Source organism: Curcuma longa, chromosome 8 (genome assembly GCF_044706935.1).
Source record: "Curcuma longa cultivar G26 ecotype Majalengka, Jawa Barat chromosome 8, ITB_CL_G26_1.1, whole genome shotgun sequence".
Classification (NCBI taxonomy): domain Eukaryota; kingdom Viridiplantae; phylum Streptophyta; class Magnoliopsida; order Zingiberales; family Zingiberaceae; genus Curcuma; species Curcuma longa.
In genome coordinates this window covers 4,589,362-4,610,567 of record NC_133868.1, presented here as the reverse complement: position 1 = coordinate 4,610,567, position 21,206 = coordinate 4,589,362, and the positions used below count along the sequence as shown (strand labels likewise).

The 21,206-nt window shown below is 37.7% G+C and overlaps 2 protein-coding genes across 2 annotated transcripts; one reads left to right on the top strand and one right to left on the bottom strand.

The window, feature by feature from the left end:
* Nucleotides 1-2,959: 2,959 nt before the first annotated feature.
* Nucleotides 2,960-5,793, top strand: LOC141833230 (small ribosomal subunit protein eS4-like). The gene is made up of 5 exons (XM_074720620.1): nucleotides 2,960-3,025; nucleotides 4,291-4,368; nucleotides 4,457-4,637; nucleotides 4,807-4,904; nucleotides 5,154-5,793. Exons 1-5 carry the CDS (start codon nucleotides 3,023-3,025, stop codon nucleotides 5,589-5,591), a joined length of 798 nt encoding a protein of 265 aa, XP_074576721.1. The 5' UTR covers nucleotides 2,960-3,022; the 3' UTR covers nucleotides 5,592-5,793.
* Nucleotides 5,794-18,574: 12,781 nt separating this feature from the next.
* Nucleotides 18,575-20,513, bottom strand: LOC141833729 (protein ROOT PRIMORDIUM DEFECTIVE 1). Its single transcript, XM_074721223.1, is given in 3 exon segments — nucleotides 18,575-19,095; nucleotides 19,098-20,151; nucleotides 20,244-20,513. Coding segments are annotated over 2 exon segments (1,302 nt in total). The 5' UTR covers nucleotides 20,101-20,151; nucleotides 20,244-20,513; the 3' UTR covers nucleotides 18,575-18,796.
* Nucleotides 20,514-21,206: the final 693 nt, after the last annotated feature.

Here is a 21,206-nt window from a genome sequence, read left to right as displayed (position 1 = left end):
TTAGTAAAATTTTTATAATATTTAAAAAATTTAATTAATTTGTTTAAAAATTGAATTAACTGATAAAATATCAGTTTGGTTTGTTTGATTTTTATTGAAAAATTCGATCGGTTAGATTGGTTAAAAAAATTAATTTATTCAATTTTTGATTTATTTGGTTCGATTCAGTTTAATTTTAATCGAATATTCAGCTCTATTTTTTATCTATATTATACTGATTTGTTTGTATATTGTTAGAAAACTATAAATAATTTGACATCTAAAAAATCAGTGAATTAATATATATTTCAGAGAAATATAAATATTTTTTCAGAAAAATAAAAATTATTTTTAATATATATATTCTACAATTTTAAATTATCACTGATTTTGAATAAAAAATATTATTTCTGAGCATTTTTTATTAAAAAAATTCATGGGCATTATAGTCATTTAGAAATTAAAATGACCTGCCGATATATATGCCAACCGTTGCTTGCTTAGGGTTACGTGCACCGTCGTCACCGCAACCGCGCAATGTAGGGATGGCAACGGGTTCGGGGATTGGCGGGGAAGCCTTCTCCATCCCCGTCCCCGAAACCCAAATCCATATACCATCCCCGTCCCCATCCCCGTCGGGTATCATAATTTAAATATCATCCCCGTCCCCGTCGGATTTCGGGTATCCAGCGGGTTTCGGAGATCCCCACAGATTTCGGAGGTGGTTTTCCCCGCGGGTATTTTCATGGGTATCCCCATACCCATACCCATCCCCATCCCCATCCCCGTCATGACATATTTAAAAAGTATTTTTTAAAATTTATTACTTTTTTATTAATTAAAAAAAGAAAATATTATTTGTTTTAGAAATAATGAAATTATAGTATTCAAACAAGTAATTATCAATATGACTTATTTTTTCATTTGATATAAGGATATAATCAAATTAATGAATCTCAATGAATGAAATTATCAAAGTCGGGTTCGGGGATGGGGACGGGAAATTTTTGGAATACCATCCCCGACCCATTCCTGTTTTTCGAGATTCGGGGATTCCCCATCCCCATCCTCGCTTTCTCGGATTCGGGGATTCCCCGGTCAAAATGGGATCGGGGAACGGATTCCCCATCGGGTCCGGGTCTAATTGCCATCCCTAGCGCAATGCTTTGAGATTCGGAAAACGAATCTACGGATTACAAATATTGGGGTCGGAAATAAAATTTATCATCATACTGATTTGTATAAAAAAATGAAAATAGTTTTTTCTCTTACTATATTCATTTTCCTTTTTTAAATAAGGTATTTTTTTTTTAAGTAAGGGTGAGTAATAATTTGGTTAAACCGAATAAATCGATCGAATCAATCAAATTAAATAATTTTGATTTGATTATTTCAGAATTTCGATTATTTTTTTTATAAAAATTGATTAATTTGATTAATTCGATTCAATTTCGGTTTTAAAATTTCTTATTTGATTAAATCAAATAAACTGAATTATTTAAATTAGAAAAAATAATTTATAAATTTTAAATAAATAAATTTATAAATCCATAATTAATTAGTAAAATTTTTATAATATTTAAAAAATTTAATTAATTCATTTAAAAATTAAATTAACTGATAAAATATCAATTTGGTTTGTTCGATTTTTATTGAAAAATTCGATCGGTTAGGTTGGTTCGAAAAAAATCAATTTATTCAATTTTTGAATTTATTTGGTTCGATTCAGTTCAATTTTAACTGAAATACTTAGCTCTATTTTTTACCTATATTACACTGATTTGTTTGTATATTGTTAGAAAAATATAAAAATTTCACATCTAAAAAATCAGTGAATTAATATATATTTCAGAGAAATATAAAAAATAATTTTTTCAAAAAAATAAAAATTATTTTTAATATATATATTCTACAATTTTAAATTATCGCTGATTTTGAATAAAAAATATTATTTTTGAGCATTTTGTATTAAAAAAAATCGTGGGCATTATAGTCATTTAGAAAATGTCCTGCCGATATATATGCCAACCGCTGCTTGCTTAGGGTTACGTGCTCCGTCATCACCGCAACCGCGCAATGCTTTGAGATTTGGAAAATGAATCTACGGATTATAAATATTGGGATCGGAAATAAAATTTATCATCATACTGATTTGTATAAAAAAATGAAAATAGTTTTTTCTCTTACTATATTCATTTTCCTTTTTTAAATAAGGTATTTTTTTTACTAAGGGTGAGTAATAATTCGGTTAAATCGAATAAATCGATCGAATCAACCAAATTAAAAAAATTTGATTTGATTATTTCAGAATTTCAGTTATTTTTTTATAAAAATTGATTAATTTGATTAATTCGATTCAATTTCGGTTTTAAAATTTCTTATTCGATTAAATCGAATAAATCAAATTATTTAAATTAAAAAAAATAATTTATAAATTTTAAGTAAATAAATTTATAAATTCATAATTAATTAGTAAAATTTTTATAATATTTAAAAAATTTAATTAATTCGTTTAAAATTGAATTAACTGATAAAATATCAGTTTGGTTTGTTTGATTTTTATTGAAAAATTTGATCAGTTAGGTTGGTTTAAAAAAAAATAAATTTATTCAATTTTTGATTTATTTGGTTCGATTTAATTTAATTTTAATCAAATACTCAGTTCTATTTTTTACCTATATTATACTGATTTGTTTGTATATTGTTAAAAAAATATAAATAATTTGACATTAAAAAATCAATGAATTAATATATATTTCAGAGAAATATAAAAAATAATTTTTTAGAAAAATAAAAATTATTTTTAATATATATATTCTACAATTTTAAATTATCACTGATTTTGAATAAAAAAAATTATTTCTGAACATTTTGTATTAAAAAAAAAATCGTGGGCATTATAGTCATTTAGAAAATGCCCTGCCTGATTTTGATATATATGCCAACCGCTGTTTAGGGTTACGTGCGCCGTCACCGCAGCGTTTGCTTCCCCGTTCCGGAGTTCTCGAGTGGAGTCGGAGGAAGAAGGGAGAGATTCGGAAGCATGGTTAGTCCTTATTCAGTCATTAGACGTAAAATTTTGATTTTGGATCGTTTTCCCGTTTTTCCCTGCATACTGTTGTTGTTTCTGATGCACTTGTGAGTGCCGCGTTTTTAAGCCGGCCCTTCTGTACTTTTTCCCCTAGATTTATTGTGGTGCATTAGCATTGGCATGTTAGTTCAGTTTTTTTTTCTGCTTAAATTGTTATGCTGATATGTATTCGCCTGTAGATTTTATGTTTTTTGTATTGTTTTCAGAGGCGGTACTCTATGTTATGGAGCTTTAGCAATGGAGTATTAGTTCACAGTTTTATTAATTTATGGCTTTCTTTGTATTGTTTTTCAGAGGCATTGTTAACTTGATGTGAGATTGCTTCACAGTTTTAATTTTTACTTTTTATGCTGCCTAAATTGTTGTTGATGATATGGATCCACTTGTAGATTTATGTTCTTTTGTATTGTTTTCAGAGGCATAGTTAGCAATTAAAAAGAAGAAAGAACGTGTCTGCAATTCATCAATAGTAACCTGATGAATTAGGAAATTTCGTTTTTTCTCTCAAGCTGCATTGCTCTATAAATATGCGGCTGATCTACAAATTGGTCTTGTATTGAAAAGGCACCACTGATATAAGAGTGTGTTTTGTATACAAGGTTATTGTCTTTTACATTAGATATGTTGATCCAAGATGTTTGGCATGCTATTTTCAATAACAGTATGTTTTCTGCAAATGTATTCAATAAATTATAGTCCTGGCATCTTATGCTACTAGTAAAGCAAATCATCTGAAAACATATGGGTTTTCTCTAGTGTCGTTGATCTTTGTATCTGTCTAGAGTTAGCAACTCGGTCTTGTCTAGAAAATGCTACATTAATTTCAGTATTTTGTTCTCTATTAAACCATTGTCTTTTTTCTTTCAGATCAAGAAGATTGGGATGGTTAAATTTCAGTATTATTTTCTCTACTAAACCTTTTCTTTTTGCTTCTAGATCAAGAAGATTTGGATGGCACTTTTTTACTTTTAGATCATGCAGATTGGGATTGTTAAAATTACTACTTGTTTAAATAGATGAAGAATTTTCTTCTTTTGCTGCATTAGATTTTCGGGCTTTTGTTAATTATTAGTTCTACATTTTTTTGTTCTAGACAAGTTATTGAAATTTGGGATGTTCAAATCTATTTTTGCAGGACTAAATTGTTTTTGACATTTTTATTCCTTTTTCATTGTTGCCTCTCTGCTTGCTCTTATAATTATTGTTTTTGTTGCAATTAGGCGAGAGGGTTGAAGAAACATCTGAAGAGGCTCAATGCCCCAAAGCACTGGATGCTCGACAAGCTTGGTGGAGCTTTTGTGAGTTGAATCATTCAATTTAAGCAGTTTTTTTTTTTTTTTCATTTGTCTTGTTTCTGCCAACATAATCCATTTGGTTATCAACTAGGCTCCTAAACCATCATCTGGTCCTCACAAAACAAGGAACTGCCTGCCGTTGATTCTTATCATGAGAAACAAATTGAAGTATGCACTTGTTAACCGGGAAGTGACTGCCATTATGATGCAACGCCATGTCATGGTAGATGGAAAAGTTCGGACCGACAAGAATTACCCAGCTGGATTTATGGGTATGAGCCTATCCCATATGATTTACTAATTACTATTGTTTCTCTGATGGAAGTTACTTTAGTTTTATTTCATGATCATTGCAAAATGCCAAAACATGTTTTGTATTCGTGTTTGTTATTTTTGCATGTATTGTCTTGTTTGATTTGGTCTGGATACTGTGCCGTGCAGATGTTGTTTCCATCCCAAAGACAAATGAGAATTTCCGCTTGCTTTATGACACCAAAGGTCGCTTCCGTCTACACTCAATCAAGGATGAGGAGGCAAAGGTTTGTTTGTGCCTTTGAGCTTTATTCTTTTACCATTTGTTTTGATCCTTGATCATAGAGCTATTGTACATCTATCTATTATTGTTTTACCAGTTGTTTTGATCCTTGATTATTTAACTATTGTACATCTATCTATCTATCTATCTATCTATCGAATCTATCTTTGATTAGTTATTCCTTACATCGAGGTTCAATTTGTTTGTAGTGCATCTTTTCTTTCTAGCATTCAAATTTGTTTTTGCATTACAGTTCAAGCTGTGCAAGGTTCGCTCTGTCAGGTTCGGGCAGAAGGGAATTCCTTACCTGAATACCTATGATGGTCGTACCATTCGCTATCCTGACCCTCTCATCAAGGCCAATGACACCATCAAGTTTGATTTGGAGTCAAACAAGATTGTGGACTTCATCAAGTTTGACGTTGGAAACGTGGTGATGGTCACCGGTGGGAGAAACACTGGTCGAGTCGGCATCATTAAGAACAGAGAGAAGCACAAGGGCAGCTTTGAGACCATCCATATCCAGGATGCCACTGGCCATGAATTTGCCACTCGGTTGGGAAATGTTTTCACCATTGGAAAAGGAACAAAGCCATGGGTATCCCTTCCTAAGGGCAAGGGTATCAAGCTCAGCATCATCGAGGAAGCCAGGAAGCGCCTAGCTGCTGCTGGTGCGACTGTGGCTGTTTAGTTCAATTTCTCTGATACAATTTGAGCAGCTGGGTTTGAAGGGTTCTTTATTGTTCATGTTGATGCAATGCTTCTGGATTTTTTCTTTAAATTATATTCTAGCATGAGTCTCTCTTTGTTCGGATAATTAGTAGTGGCCGGAAGCAATCTGAACATGTAGTTTATGGTTTTCTTTAATTTCAGCACTTTTTGTTTTTATTCAATGATATATTTTGGCTTGCAATTATAAACTCCATATCTTACACAGAAGATATGGAGCATCCAATTGTTATGCATCCTCAATGCTTTTGTATTAGATGAAATTTATCCTGAAGAATTTATGTTTTTGTATGAATACTCAGTCTATTTGTCACCCTGATTAGGTTTGAAATTAGATCGGATGATCATGATTCGGAATTCAACAGTTCTTTCTTGATAGGTCGTCTCCGGGATAATAGTGCCGTGGTAGGACATCCAAGTTATCATTTAGGTACCAGCAGTTCGATTCCCAGCTACGGTATATTTGTAAGAATTTTTTTTCAAATAGGGAGCGTAATCAAAAGATGTTGGACGTCTGGGTTGGTCGCTGTGTGTACTTTCTGATTTATCTTAGTGGTCGGTGGAAAATTTTTGTAAAGATCACTCTTAGGGATAGTCAATGAGATTAATTAAGATTTATCATTTTTTTTTTTGATAGATCGACCCTTCAAGTTTAATTGTCTAATATTTATTATTTTCAATGGAGAAGTTACGTTGATTATGTGATTTATTATATTACTCTTAATTTAATTTTAAATATTTTTACAATTAAATCAATTTAATAATTAATTAATTTTTTAAATAAATTAAATTAAATTAATAATAATAATAAATTAATAATATATATAATAAATAAAAATAATTTATTTATAATTTTTAAAATTTAAAAAAAAAAAATATATATATATATATATATATATTAATAGAGTAATTTAATTAAGATTCATTAAATTATTCTATTTAAATAAGGAGTTTTGAATCAATTACTTAAGTTCAAATTAAAATTTATTTATAATTTATTGTGTCATCTTCTTCCCCAGTTCACCATGTCATTCTTTGTCTGTCGTTGACATCTGCACTCTCACGACCTCAACTCACCACCGTTGCTTTCCTCTTAATTCCCCGTCACGAGCGGAGAACAACCTACGTTATTTGCGCAACCCCTCCCCAAGCTGCCGACGTCACCTCCACGACACGAAGGCTTGTAGAGATTTCACTGTGTCATCCTCTCTCCCGTCCTTAGCCCGTCGTTGTTGCCTGCTCTCTCACGATCTCAACTTGCCGTAGTTGCTTCCCTGTTTCCATCGTGAGTGAAGAGCAACTGATGTTGTTCATGTGTCGTCAGTGGCCAACGGAGGATAATTTTGGGAAAATTTTTTTGTGAACTTCGAAATCATGCAAAACCTCACGCTTCTTAAGTAATCACATTCGAGTTATATCCCCCATTTATTGACATGACGGACATGCTCCGTTACTAGGAATTACTTATTACCTAAATCAAACAAGATTTTTGTTAATAATCTTAGATAAGGTTATCAACAATAACTTTGAACCAAACACAACTGTTCCTGTTGAGATCGGCTTCCGGACGCGCCGCCGGACCAGTCAGCATGCAGGGGAAGAGAGGGGGTGCAACCGCCGGAGAGGGCCTCCACACCGAGAAAGGAGAGAGGATCAACCACCGGAAGGCCCTGAAACATCACAGGAGAACAGATGTCATCCTGGCGCCGGGGAGTCCCCGGACGGCCACTCCGACGCTCAAGTCAGCCCAGTCAGAAGGAAGAAGAAGTACAGTAAAATAAAAATACTGTAATGAAATGCTCAGCCCAAAAAAGATAAAAAGAGTGAGAGAGAGAGAGAGAGAGAGCCCGGAGCCCCCCCTGGAGTTTTCTCCTTTCTCCCTTTTTATACCTCAGGAGCTCCTGTATCTCATGATCGGAGAGTTCTCTTTGAAGGATCCCTTCTGCCTGGAGAAGATCACCCTCATTAATGCTAGTTGTTCCTTTGAAAGTAGGATAAGATATGGCCTTGGGAACATTATCCTGTCATGTCACATTAATGCTTGACCAGATTATTTATTAAAGAGAGGAACCTTTCTGACAAGTCACGTCCTCCTTTAATGCTTGACAATGTTGTTTAATAGAGAAAGAAGACAATTTCTGACAAGTCACCTCCCAAGTGATGTTTGACTATTGGAGAGAGATTATTTATGACGGGGCTGCTGAGGCGAGTGGGCTGAATGCCGAGTGGCCTGAGTGGAGAGTGGCCTGAGTGCTGAATGGAGCTGGCAGAGCTGAACTGCCGAGCCAAATGGAGGCTAAGCTGTGCCGAACCGAATGGAGGCTGAGCTGTGCCGAGCCGAATGGAGGCTGAGCTGTGCCGAGCCGAATGGAGGCGAGCTGTGCCGAGCCGAATGGCAGCTGCTGTGGCTGAAGGGGCAGAGATGGACTGCCGAACCGAACAGCAGAGCTGGGCTGCCGAACTGGATGGGCAGAGTGGGGGCTTCCGAACCGAACGGCAGAGCTGGGCCGCGTCCTAGATGACCAAGTCCGTGAGGGGGGGGGGGGTTATAACACCCATAACATAAGCCTCCTCGCTAGTCTAGTCGAAGGAGCGGAAGGTCGACTGACTAGACCAAGTGTTACGGCAAACCGTATATTATTTTCTCGCTTCAGAAAAGTAAGGCGGGGCGACGACCGAGGATTCGACCTTAGGAGTCCGCTCTTTTATAGCACCATATGGTTAGAATGTTTCTTGGGGGAAGGAATGGATGGGACATTGCCTTGAGAAGACCACTTCTGATAGGTCCCGTCCCCATTAATGCTCGTCTGACAAGGGATGGCCTTGGGAGACTTTTTCTGACAAGTCATATCTAGACTTGATTGTCCTTTTTGCACGGAGAAAGGATAGATAATCCTGGGATGAAGAGATTGAGCTGATTGAGTGGTTGAGAGTGACTTGAACGAGAGGCAGAACTGAGCTGCTGAATGGAGCTGGCAGTGCTGAACTGCCGAACCGAAGGGAGCTGGCAGAGCCGAGCCGAATGGCAGTGTTGAGTTGCCGAAAGGTGCTGAGTGGAGGCTGAGCTGTGCCGAGTGGGCTGAGTGAGCCGAGTCCTAGATGGGGAGCTATAACACCCAATAGAAGAATAAATCCTCGACGAAGACGATCTCCTCACTACAATCCGACCAGCTTCGGATTTGCAAGTGTTCCATGAGATCATTGAGATCGATCGGGTCGGGCTCAATGTCATTTTTGAAAAGGACAAGCGCTTACCACACACTCCGCGCGGCGAGCGCGTCAGACGACAAGGTCCCACCCTCCGCCTTCCACGCTTGCTCGGACACGGGCTGAACCAGCTCCATCACTTCCGGCGACGTGGCGTCGAGAGGAAGGACGTCGAGGGCGGTGGCCACGGATCTGAACAGCGCTCGGAAGTCATTCGACGCCCGATCCGAGTGAACCAGTACCCAGCGACGGGCACCGGGGCGGAGGACTTGACAAGGGCTCGGAGATGAGCCGAGACGAGGGCTCGGCGATGAGCCGGGACGAGGGCTCGGCGGTGATGAGTGGCGGTTCGTGCGGGGTTTTCGCGTGCGAGGAGTTGGGCGCGGGTGAAGCGTAGGCACGGGCGAAGCGTAGGCGCGGGCGAAGATAGATAGGCAGCGGGAGCTGCGCTTCGCGTGCGAGGAGTCGGGCGCTGGAGTTCCGCGTGAGGCAGAGAGCTCGAGCGACGCGCGGGCGAGGACTCCGTGTGAGGTTTCGGGCGAAGCTTGCAGCGACGCGGAGGGCGAGGGCTCCGTGTGAGATTTCGGGCGAAACTTGCAGCGACGCGGAGGGCGAGAACTCGCAAACGAAGCTTGGGAGGAGGAATTGGGTGCGGCAAAGGACTCAGGTGAGCAAGGCTCGCGGGCGAAGGCTTGCTGTTGCGATTCGTCCTGTGCAGGCTGCGGACTTGCTGTTGCGACTCGGTTCGCGCAGGCGGCGGCGAACTTGCTGCCGCGACTCGGTTCGCGCAGGCGGCGGCGAGGAGAGAATCCACTGTTTCCGTGCGGTTGTGCAGAGGCGAGTGAGCAAAGGGATCGAGGAGGCGAAGAAACAATCGGGAGATCGCCTTCCTTGACTACGTGGCGGGAGATCTTCGCAGGGTCGGCAGCGAGAAGCTCCAGGGGGGAATCAAGGGCCTTACTCTTGAGATCTAGCGCGCCGATTAGGAGGCGAGCGAAGATGTCTTGGACGAAAAGCGCGAGCACAGCGTGGGAAGCGGAGGGGGAGCAGCAGGGACCTGCAGATGGCGGCTCAGGAAGAACAAAAGTGCGCTGTGCGAGAGATCGGCAAAGCGCCGCGTGTGGCTGCTGAAGAGGAACGGCAGCTTGCCGTGTGGTGGCGGAGGACCAGCTCCGGTGAGCACCGCGCTGGTAGGGGCCGAGGTCGGATAGCGTAGGAGCAGCGGTGACCTACGAAACTCGGGAGTGGTAAGGGAGTAAGCCAGCGACGCGTGGATTCGCAGGCGGTGGGAGTCAACAAGGGCAGACGTGCGAGCATTTGGCCGAGTCGGCATTGCTAGAGGAGTTTTCAACTTAAAGTGGTGAAGCTAAATGTAGCAGATGCATGGAATGGCCCACTTATAAACCCACCAATAATGCTCCTGCAAAGTGGAGCTAAGCCAACTGTGGCAGATTTAGGGAATGACCCAATAAAGCGCATGCAAATCCTGGAGCAGATGAAATCAGCTTCCATTTATAGATGTGTGTAAGTCAGGAGAACTGTAAGGTGCTCAGATTCTGCAGGCGTTGTAAAATAGATGAAGCCCCAGAGGGCTGCTGAAGGGTCGGACTGCTTGAGATCCTGAGCCATAAAGTGTGAAAAGTTGAGAGGATGTGGAATGCTTATATGCCGAGGGGGTTGTAAGCTAGATGAAGACGAGAAGCCGGAGCAGAGGGAGTCGGTTAGCTGACTGAGCAGAGGGAGTCCGTGAGCGTTATACCTGGCTGAGCTAAAGCTAGAACAGAGGGAGTCGAGTGAGTTGACTCCATGCCTTCTACCGGGTGAGCTGACCCCGGCTGCAGCAGAGGTAGGAGTCGGTGACGGACGTTCTACCAGCTGAGCTGACTGAGCAGAGGGAGTCAGGTTTACCAGAGCGTTCGGTGGGAGCTATTGGGTGACCACCTGACTGAGCAGAGGGAGTCAGCCCTGAGCGCTGACGGAGCTAGTGGTCCGAGATCACCAGAATTGAGCTACCCTGACCAGGTAAGCTGACATTTGAGGAGCTAGTGGTCCGAGACCACCAGAATTGAGCTCGACCCTGACCAGGAGGGGAGGTTGAGCCCTGAAAAGGACATTTGCTGATGGAGCTAGTGGTCCGAGACCACCAGAATTGAGCTCGACCCTGACTAGGAGGGGAGGTTGAGCCCTGAAAAGGACATTTGCTGATGGAGCTAGTGGTCCGAGACCACCAGAATTGAGCTCGACCCCGGCTGCAGGAGCGCGGGAGAGGTTGAGATTGCGGTAGAAAAATGCCCTGCAAAAGCATATGCATCAGGATCAGAATACGATGCAGCTATGTGTACCAGGATCGCTCCCTTCGACATCGACGAAGCCGCCGGGCTGAAAAGACTGGCGAGCTGTAGGTCGAGCCGTTGAGAGGCCAGTTGAGACGCTGAGGAGCTCAGCGACAGGGAGGAGGTCCGCCGAAACGCTGAGGAGCTCAGACAAGGCGAATTCTATGAAGGGCCGGGCTGGAGCGAAGGGTTGATTTTGCGAGGCAACGACGGCTGCAGCCACCAGGTGGTGATACTCCTCTTGAATTAAAGTGATGTGAGCAGGTCCGGTGAGGTTGTCTATCAGCACGTCTCAAAGCAGGTTTTTTGTGTTCCCACAGACGGCGCCAAATTTGTTCCTGTTGAGATCGGCTTCCGGACGCGCCGCCGGACCAGTCAGCATGCAGGGGAAGAGAGGGGGGTGCAACCGCCGGAGAGGGCCTCCACACCGAGGAAGGAGAGAGGATCAACCACCGGAAGGCCCTGAAACATCACAGGAGAACAGAGGTCATCCTGGCGCCGGGGAGTCCCCGGACGGTCACTCCGACGCTCAAGTCAGCCCAGTCAAGAGGAAGAAGAAGTACAGTAAAATAAAAATACTGTAATGAAATGCTCAGCCTAAAAAAGATAAAAAAGAGTGAGAGAGAGAGAGAAGAGAGAGCCCGGAGCCCCCCCTGGAGTTTTCTCCTTTCTCCCTTTTTATACCTCAGGAGCTCCTGTATCTCATGATCGGAGAGTTCTCTTTGAAGGATCCCTTCTGCCTCGAGAAGATCACCCTCATTAATGCTAGTTGTTCCTTTGAAAGTAGGATAAGATATGGCCTTGGGAAGATTATCCTGTCATGTCACATTAATGCTTGACCAGATTATTTATTAAAGAGAGGACCCTTTCTGACAAGTCACGTCCTCCTTTAATGCTTGACAATGTTGTTTAATAGAGAAAGAAGACAATTTCTGACAAGTCACCTCCCAAGTGATGTTTGACTATTGGAGAGAGATTATTTATGACGGGGCTGCTGAGGCGAGTGGGCTGAATGCCGAGTGGCCTGAGTGGAGAGTGGCCTGAGTGCTGAATGGAGCTGGCAGAGCTGAACTGCCGAGCCAAATGGAGGCTAAGCTGTGCCGAACCGAATGGAGGCTGAGCTGTGCCGAGCCGAATGGAGGCTGAGCTGTGCCGAGCCGAATGGAGGCTGTTGAGCTGTGCCGAGCCGAATGGCGGTGCTGAGCTGCTGTGGCTGAAGGGGCAGAGATGGACTGCCGAACCGAACGGCAGAGCTGGCTGCCGAACTGGATGGGCAGAGTGGGGGCTTCCGAACCGAACGGCAGAGCTGGGCCGCGTCCTAGATGACCAAGTCCGTGAGGGGGGGGGGGGGTTATAACACCCATAACAACAACCTTAGGGTGTAAGGGAATCAAATAACCAACCTTAAACCAAACACAACCTTAGGGTATAAGGGAATCAAAGCACACATAGTTCTCTTACCTTTTTATCTTAAGAAGTGATATTGCTATTTACTTCCGTTTCCTGTTCCCGTAGTATTCATTTTTTTGACATTAAATTCTTTCACTTCGTCATCTAAAAGTTGCATTCCTTGAATTCTTTTTTCGGTTCTAGTCTAATCGTCAAATAATGCTTGGGTTTTCAACGAGTCGGGAGACAAAATCGATCATCGTTCATCCAATATATTACCGCTAGCACAAACATCTATTCCACAATAACTATTGACATTGGACAAGCTAAAATTTCTTTGACGATCATGGACAAAACGAGAAAGATTTTAGCCTTCAGTGACCACCAGTTTAAAATATCAAAATTTACTTCGCTATCTACTTCATTAAAATGAAAAGAAGTCGTAAAATATTCTCAAGTTCTTATGTAAAATTTGAAAATCCTCGTGGATGTTTCATCCGTTTTTTTTAATAAAAATTGTACTTTTGTAAATTTTAAATTACTACCACTAGTAGTTTATGTTTCAAAATAGTAATTTTTATTTCATATTTTATACTATATTCTTTATAAATATCATATAAATAATTTTTAATATTATATACAATATTATTAGGATTAAAAGAAAATGTTTAAATGAAATTAAAATGTCGTAATATAAAATTAACATTTCCGGTAAAACTTCTCATTTATATCTAAGGTTAAAGTAAATGTAACTAAATAAATCCAAGAATCTAATTTTTTTTTTCCATTTCACTTTCATTATTAATACACAAGAAAGAAGATAAAAATTCATTATTACTATTTTCATTTAAAATTAATACCACATTATAAAAATTAATTAAAACTAAATGAGTCATAGAATAATAAAATTGAAAAGTTATTTAATTGTATTATTAAAATACTTTTAAAATTTCACAAATACTACTTAAAAATATTTCTTTGGTGTGAAAATAAATATATATTATATTATTAATAATTTGTGTAAAAAATATAATAATTCTTTATATTGAAATGATAACAATTGATATTTTGAATTCCAACGTATTAGTACATCATGTGAAAATTTTTAGATCTCATTCCATTAGTTTTACAAAATCTGCCACGTTATTTCATTATAGATGGATGAGATAATAAATAGGAAATAATATTTCTAATTTATTTAATATGATTTTTTTAAAAAATCTTTATCCATCTTGAATACATAAATTTAAAATATGACCAAACGAATATGAAAAAAATAAACTACTAATAATACGTTGACATATAAATTTTAGTTCATCAATACTAACGATATTAGCACTAGCATTATCAAATGATATTAAAAATATTTATGAGTTAATTCATATTCTTCTAAAATTAGACATAATAATTGTGAGATGTTGTGAGTAGTATACAATTCATCAAAAACTCTATAAACTAACAATCATTTTTAGATATTCAGGAGATATCGATCTAATGACAAGTCACACTCATATATGAATATGTTTGTCAATGATCACTCCAAATATTGAAACATAAAAAATTATTATTTAATTTACTAAATTCTTCAATTAAAATTTTTATTTTTGTTTTACTAATTTTTTAATTGTACGAGTAAATATAATTTCAGGAATATATTTAGGAGATGAATTAAGAGATTCTTTACCAAATCTTCAAAAATACATTTAGATCCAAAACTAAATAGAAAGTATTCTACGGAAACAAATCTAACTAATCATTCTCGTAATTTATTATCAGAATATAAAAATAAATCAAAACCAGTACTCCCACTAATGAAAAATCTAGATAATTATGTTTGAGAATGATCGATTCCATATTCTATCGAGTGCTTCATTTCTACATGTCGTTCAACGACTCATAGCCACCAACTTAGAATTTGTAAGAAACATTACAATGCTTATATTTTACATGCAATTCTCTTGAAGAAAAAGTGACATTCTCAAAATGTTTAATAAAAATAATAGATTTTAAAAGATAAACTTCCCGAAATAATTACATCAGTACTTTCTTATATTTCGAGTATCGAAAGTTGTTCGGTGTCAAAAGTTGCTCGGTCTCATCATCGATGGATTGAATGTTGAAGTTGAGCTTTTCATTCGAATTCACTATTTTCTTACCCCTTTGAAATCAAGATGATGAAGCTGAGTCAACTTTCTTCCATTATAGTTGGAACTCAAAAGTGAAAGTCAAAAGAGTATAGAATTAGAGTCGAAAGATTACCAAATTGAGAATGAGAGTAAAGAATATGTGTGTGGAAACAATGAAATGAGTTTTTTATTTATGAAGTTTGGAGAGTAATAAATATTAAATCATAGTTATTGATAAAAAAAATATTCAAATGATCTCAACCATCAAAAAAAAATAAAACCCTCCCACCGTTAGAACAAAAAAAAACTCGAACCGATGGATTTTAATGGACTGGAACCATAATCGGCCCAACACCCTATCGAGTCAATTATGAGTCCAACCCGTGAACCAGATTAATAAGTACCTGACTCGCTGACCTAGTTACAGATCCAGATCGAGTTTGACTTGACTCGAGGTTGGGCCGGACTAGTCCCAGGGTTGGTCTATTTGAAACTCAATTTTTTTACAAAATTTTCTCTCATGATCTTTTCCCATCTTTTATTTTATTTTTTTAATTTAAATACTGATTCATCTCACTCTTCTTTGCAAGATTTAATTTTTATTTTAAAATTTCAATTGATAAAAATTCACATTTTTTCGATTGAATTTCAATACAATTTTTACTAGATTCTGTCTTGGGGATTCTGTTGGTACCGACACACATGTACCTCATTATTTCTTTGCGTCACTGCCACCTCTTTTTTAAAGGTTTAATCCAGTGAAAATTTAATCCAGATATTGAAGTCTTATAATTTGATTAATTTTTTTTAAAGATGATTAATCCAATATAATAAAAATTATTTATTAATCATTATTAAATTTAAAAGTACAAATGACAATTCATATAATAATTTTTTTTAATAATTAAAATATTCAAATGTTACAATCCAATTAATATTAGAGATGAGATTAATTTTATAAATTTTTTTTATTGATTATTAAAATAAATTTAAAAATAAAAATAACAACTCATACAGTAATCTAATGATCCCAAGTGGTACAAACGCAGATATCCACCCACCTATCGACCTACGATTGCCTTACTACAGCTGTTTATAAAAGTCCCCAAGATTGGTGCCACAGTTTAGATTGTCATCCAAGCATATGCAGTTCAATCTCCAACTACGATATATTTATAAAAATTTTCCTTCAATTAAAAAACACAATCAAAGAATGCTGAACATCTGGATGATCGCTTCATGCACTTCCGGATTTGCCCTGATGGCCGATGAAAAACTTCCATGGAATAACCGATCACCCCAAATATAGTCAATGAAACTAACTGAAATTTATCATTTTTTGTTACGATTGCCTTCTACAGCTGTTTATAAAAACTGCCTTGGCAATATTTCAGGAACATAAACTCCATCCCCCAGTATGGACTCGTCCCGTCAGTGGAATGCCAAGCCTATACATCAATGGTTGACTCAATGTCTATATGACACTTATATATAAAAAGAATCTTTAACAATAACACGATCCATCCCACAACCATCATATTATAACAATCATTTAAAAACCGTTGTAGCAACATTGTAAATAGCTATTTAATAGCTATTATAACAGTTACATAGCAATTTAAAAATATTTTTAACCATTTTAAAATGATTTTAATAAATTTAAATAATTTTAACTAAGTATAAAAATATTTATATAATAATCTTATATATAATATTTTAATTGAATTGAACTAAAAAATAATTTATTTTAACACTAACAGTTATGATGTAATTGCTACACTAATACTAACATAAAAACATTTTTAAAATGAAATATATAATAAAGCACTATTTTATTTTATTTTTTTTTTAAAAAAAGGATACTTTTGACGAAAATAATAATTAAAAGAGCCTTTTAATTTTTGCCCAACATTCATTTGAGCCTTACTGCTTCCTGAATGCCATTTAGGCTGATTATCAATTTTGCCAAGGAAACCATCTGCCCCAAGAGAGACTTCTTTCCAGTTTGATCTTCTCCATTAGCACAGCTGTTTCTGTTTGTGTGGGCTTGTGATCTGTAGCAAGGAATTCAATCCTGTCTGCAAAATTAAAATCGTGCACTTGTAAGTTGATTGTGCTTGGAATAGCCTCATCTTCCTTGCATTGAATGATAAATTCTGGAACGAGAGTGAATCCTCCAGATTATTATTCCAATCAATAAGAACATGTACCCCAAGAATTTAGTTTAAAAATATTTAAACCATCCCCGAGGCAACGGTGCAAAAGCAAGATACTTCTATAGTTAATCAAACATCCATTGATCAATTTCTAACTAATCACACTGCAAATTAATTTCCTCTAATGGAAAAACTACCCTAGAACTGACTGCAGAGCCACGCACCATTCACGCTTTTTGATTTACCTTAATGATTGATGGAAAATTTCTATGGGACTAAATTGATCATCTCTAAGATTGATCGATCCAAAGAGTTGAATATTTAAATTACCAAAAAAATATTTAAGAAAAAAAATCCCAGCAGTCTCACTTTAGCATAGAATTTATCATATTGAGGAAGACACTCATCATACCAATTCCAGGAACGCACTCTGAAGAGCCCATATGAGCAAGGGGTAATACACTGGAATTCTACTCACTCTGTGTTAAAAAAACTTGTTTGAGCAATTGCACAAGTATGTTGGAACTACCTTTGGGTCTGAACTTCCATTTGTTCAGGCAACCATGTTGCTTGATTCAGGAACTCATGGAGATAGCACTGGTTATATTTCTGACCAGACTTTAAGCAGAGATAGCATCTCATGGGGTTAGGACACTTTCTAGCATGATGGCATCTACTTAAACATGCTAAGCACCTAGCCCATTCAGAAACAGAAATTTTCTTTCCTACATTTCTAATATCAGAAGATTTTAGCAAATAAGAGCTAGATGATTTTAAAGAAACGGGTGGAGATTGCTGGATTACCTCAGTAAAAGATGGGTACCAACCAGTTCCTGCTCCAGGAGTTCTCAGTGAGCTACTGTTGCTGTCTTTTGTTGACTGTCTTTGAGCTCTCTCCCTCTCCTTCCACATTGTACCACTTCTTGCAGCTGAGTAGTGTTGGGTGTTCCTCGATGATGCATGATGCTCTCCCTCCACTGTTAGATATAGAAGACAATCTTTGTTGCCTCATAGTTTATTTATATGATAATAATTCTACTTAGGAAGGCTGGCTAATGAAGAATAACAACCTTTCCTGCCTCATTTCTTATATATATGATAATAATTCTACTTGGGAAAGCTGACTAATTAATATATTCTACATTTTGCAGATCGAAAGTAAGCTTTCTATTAAGTCATACAATTAAACTTTAGTGTAATACAAACTAAATTGCTATACTTCTTTATACTAAGCACAAGAGTGGAGTGTTTCCACAAAATATACTTCTATCCAGCGATAAATTCTTGCAATTATAAGAAGCCCAAAATTCATATCTGATAAAATCATTACATCATATCAAAATCTTCTGTTCATGGAAAGATAAACTATCTTTGTTGATGATTAGTGAGCAAAATTTAAATCAATTAAAATGGCAATTAAAGGCATAACCAAGAAACTGTTAGTTCAGAGTAGCACCCAATTCCTCAAGGAACATGTGTCCACACAAGGAATTTTCAGGGATTATAGCCCAACAAGTTGCCTATTATTACATTCTCAAGACCATACAAATGTGAGAAAATAACCAATGAGAATGCATTTGGTTAGTTGCACTTTTCAATCAATATTCAAAAAGAAAAGGTTTAATGAGGTTTGTCAGAACTTGTTTAGGCTTTCATGAAAGGATCACTTGTATAAAAAATGATGACCATGTATAGAAATAAGACCCACGGAAATGAACTAAGGCAAAGATAATAACCTTTTAACTTTATTTTATAATGCACTCTTAGTATACTTTATCTACTTGGGCATGGTATCTATAAACTCTACCCTGAAACTATCTAATCTGAGGCCAATTGTTAAAGCTTGCTTTGAGAAAAATGAATCAATAGTGTGTGGGTAAGATGAACCTTCTGAACTTGACAATGAACAAACCTTCTGGTCTTGTATGACTCACAGGAACTTCCTGAAAAGGGAAATTACTCCTGCTCTACCTCAGCATAATGTTCGCCAATGCTGTCAAGATTATCAATAATTTGTCCTTCAACAGTATCTTCAGTGGTTGGAAGAAGCCACTCATCATTACAATCATTTATAAGAGAATCATTGCTTAACAAGTTATGTCTTTCTTCAAGCTGCTCCATCTGTTGCATCTGTCCAGTGTTTCTGTTCCCCATCAATACCAAATCTAGCATTTTCCTTCTTACTACATAAATAGGGTTGGGCTCAACAAGAGAACCTTTGCAGTAAGCTTCTCTAAGAAACAGGGTTTGGGTGTTCCCTTTGTGGAGATGTAAAATATGCCAGGGTGTTTAAGAATTAGCTCTCTCACATTTACTTCCATACTAAGGTCTCTTCTGAAGTGAGCCAACCTTTCAACCGGCAGCCTTTTCTCCACCAACAAGGTTAAAAATTCATGAAGAATACTGACAACACGCTTTTCAAATCGCTGAACACTTCCAACCCTGAGGTCATCCTTCTTCTCATAAGGTTTCAAGTAAGGGAGCATCTGCCAGTTCTTTAGCTTTTCTCTCATCCCTTTTTCAATCTTATAGCCCGTGGGAAACTGGATCGGGAAAGCAAACTTAGTTTCATGTTCACTCAACCATTTTTCCCTATACTCATTCTCCCTCCATCTCTCAATTGATGCTTCAGCCAAACTTGAGTCCCAGGATATCAGTACCAAGGTATCTGGTTCTTCAACTCTAAAATCATCTGGATAGTTTGGAATAACTGAGTTCCTGAAATCATCAGGCAAACCCAACTCCTCTCGTATAAGCCATAATGCATGGAGGTGTAAAGTCCCATTTGCGGACAGCATTAGAAGTTTTTTCAATCTCCGAACAGCATCCTGTTCAGTTTCTTTGATGATAACACGTTCCTGAGTGATCAAGTCGACCATCTTTTGTGTGGTTTTACAACAAAGATTCCGCTTAACTGGGTGAACATACACCTCAAAAATGTGAGGGTACTTCCTTAGAAAGGCACCTATGCTCGTGTTCAAGCCACTCATATGTCTCCATTTCGAGAGCAGCTGGACAGACGTGTAGTGACCCCTACGTTTAGACATTAGCTCATGAACTCCCAGTGCTTGCCTTAGCTTCTTTAACTGGTTCATCAGCTTGTCTATCGTAAAATCTATTGTTCTGCTCTCCAGACGGGTTTGTGCAGAATCCACTGGTTTCTTCCATCGTTTTTGTATGTTGTAGTTAAACGGGCCAAAGCTGTAAATCTCAATTAAAGAAGGCGAAGATAATGTCTGAAGTATAATTCCTCGAAGCATTCTTTTTTTTTTTTTTGCGTTACGGGAATTATGACCTCGTTCAGGATCGGCCTAATTCAGCAAAAAAACAAAAACAAAAACATCAACAACCATATCTAACGACACTAAATTTCGAATTGTTGAAGAAATGGGGAGCAATTTACCTCACCCTAGAATGATTTCGATTCGGTGAAACTTCAAGGATTACGAAGGAAGACCACTTTCTAGGGTTTTTCTTCGGTGAGCGTGGGCAGCTAGGAGTGTTGAGACGCTTCGAGGATCGCAAGAAAGAGGGTTGCGCGGAGGAGCGAGTCCTCGCTGCGGCAGCAGAGAAGGGGATACGAAGTGCCGCTACAGAAGGTTCTCGCGAGGGGGAAAGGGAAGGAGGTCCCGGCGGCTGTGGGTGGAGTGCCCCTCGTCGGCGACGGCGAAGACTGCGTCTGATGCAGGGAATGGGCGAAAGACGGTAGGGGTAGGTTTGTGGTACTGCCGTGACATCTAACGCGCAGAAAAATTTCACTTTTAGCCCGAACTTTACCCGTTTTAAAAATTCTTCCAAATTTTAAAAATCTTGTACCCAGAATTAACCCGTGTAAGAATCTGCGGGACACGATTAGCTTCAAATTCAATTTTATTATTATTACTGTTATTAAAAGAAGGCTTCGAATTTAAATTTTTCTCTAAATTATCCTTAGGTTTAATATACATAATTGCCTTTTTACTAAATACTTTATTAAAGTTATTCTTTAACACCCTCCACTTCATTAAAAAGCATGGAATCCACTACCACATACTCATTATAACAACATATCTCTTTCATCCACATTCTTTTTAACATTAACACTCATTATTTATTTATGGGCTCCACCGTCTACTCAATCATATTAAAATTATATATATTAAATAAATACATTTTAAAAATAGTCATTAAAAAGTTAACCATTTTATTTAATTTTTAATTTTAAAATTTATAATTTTGTTAACAACGGTTAAAACTAATCGTTTAATAAATAGGGATAAATATTCTATTTTTCTTTATAGAATAATTCTCCTAGAATAAGTTCCTATATTCATGTATAAATAGAGATTTATTTTTTGTAATAAAACAAGATTCCATATTATTTTAC